The sequence below is a fragment of the Bison bison genome, unplaced genomic scaffold, assembly GCF_000754665.1.
Source record: "Bison bison bison isolate TAMUID 2011002044 unplaced genomic scaffold, Bison_UMD1.0 scf7180017864482, whole genome shotgun sequence".
Taxonomy (NCBI): domain Eukaryota; kingdom Metazoa; phylum Chordata; class Mammalia; order Artiodactyla; family Bovidae; genus Bison; species Bison bison.
Genome location: NW_011495042.1, coordinates 6808041 through 6809764, shown reverse-complemented (window position 1 = coordinate 6809764; position 1724 = coordinate 6808041). Strand labels below are relative to the sequence as shown.

Below are 1724 nucleotides of genomic sequence, written 5' to 3'. Positions count from 1 at the left end.
GGAGACCAGGCACTTATGCATTCGTTAGTGCCTTCAGTCATTCTGTGTGAAAGCGGTGTGTGCGCAGAGGCCGTGAGCGTCACGGGTCAGGCGGCGGCCCCAAGGGCGTGTGCGATGTCAGCCCCACCCCACCGCAGCTCACCCTGCTCCTACCCCAGCACCCCATGCTCATGCACAGGGCCACCCCCAGCTGCTCTGTACCTCATCAGCTCCAGAGGGTGGGGGTGTTTGTCTGTCTTGTTTGGGGCCGTGTCTACAAGCTGGGCACAGACCCGGCGCTTGTCAGAGCTCAGCAGGTCTCGGCTGGATGAACAAGAGACAAGTCCCTTCCTGCACGGAGCTCGGGGTCCAGCCAGTGCTCCCCTCACTGTCCTCCACTCGCTCCCTCCCCGTCCGCCGCAGACCGGCTCTTGCTTCTCCCCCAGCCCCGTGAAGGGGGTTGAGGGCAGGTCCCTGTCAGCACCTCAGGTGACATTCTCAGAGCCACCTGCCCAAGCTGCCATGGACCTGCATTGGACCAGCATCTAGCTCCCCACGGGGGATCTACGCACCACTGTGGTGCCTCCTCCAGGCAGCAGGCCAGCACTCCACCACTCCCGCCTCTGCCTCGCCACATGTCCCCGGCTGACCCCTTGCCTTTTTCTGGACCTCGGGTTCCCCATCAGCCCCAGGCGGAGGATGGACCCGATGGTCTCTCGAGAGAAGGCTCCACATGAGCGAGACCTCGGTCCCGGCTCTGGTCTGGGCGGGCTCCTCCGTGACCTTCGGCCGGTCTGTGCGCAGATGTGAACGAGTGTGAGGCCCAGCGCTGCAGCCAGGAGTGCGCCAACATCTACGGCTCCTACCAGTGCTACTGCCGGCAGGGCTACCAGCTGGCCGAGGACGGGCACACCTGCACAGGTACCTACCTCCCCTGGCCCGCCCGGGGCCCCCACCCGGAGGCCCTGCCCCGTGTGCCAGGCTCGAGAGCCCCCGCCGCGGTGAGGGGATGCTCCGGACACACAGAGGCCTCAGCGTCGGAGCGGCGGTCGCATCCCTGCTGCGCGGCTTCCTGGCACCTGGACAGGGGCTCCCCAAGTCTGACGTCAGGCACCTTCCCTGCAAAGCAGAGATGATGGTCGTGACCTCAGCGGGGTGAAGGTTTAAGTTACATAGTTGACCTTGAACCCTGCAGGGCTCAGGGCCTCCCCACCCCTGGAGTCACGTGTAACTTGACAGCTCGCCCTCTGTATCCGTGGTTCCACATGCGTTACTGGCCCGAGGGTGGATCCCACAGTAATTATTGAAAAAGGTCCCTATGCATGTGGATGCACGCAGTCCAAACCCGCGTCGTCAGGGGTCAGCTGTGCCTCGTCCAGGCCATGTCTGGTACCTGATGGGCCCTCAGCCGGCCGCAGCAAGCCCGGAGCTGCCCGGGCATGTGGGCCCGGTGTGGCCACGGGCGGCTCTGTCCTCTCTCAGCCCCGTTGTCCTCATCTGTGAGAAGGGCCCCCAGGCTCCCTGGCCGGGGCAGGGACGGGGTGACCGGGGGTTCCTGAGGGCTGACTCTCTCTCTGGCAGACATTGACGAGTGCGCCCAGGGTGCCAGCATCCTCTGCACCTTCCGCTGCATCAATGTGCCGGGGAGCTACCAGTGCACGTGCCCGGAGCGCGGCTACACCATGACGGCCAACGGCAGGTCCTGCAAGGGTGAGTGCGGACTCCGCGCCGGCGGGGCCTCGGGC

General features: G+C 65.5%; 1 protein-coding gene across 1 annotated transcript in view; it reads left to right on the top strand.

Annotated features, from left to right (window-relative positions):
* FBLN2 (fibulin 2) overlaps positions 1–1724 on the top strand; it is a 48987-nt gene that overhangs the window by 41129 nt on the left and 6134 nt on the right. Inside the window, exons 16-17 of the mRNA XM_010862526.1 lie at positions 765–900; positions 1561–1689. Of these exons, the coding sequence (XP_010860828.1) occupies positions 765–900; positions 1561–1689 (265 nt within the window). The remainder of the gene's footprint in view (positions 1–764; positions 901–1560; positions 1690–1724) is intronic.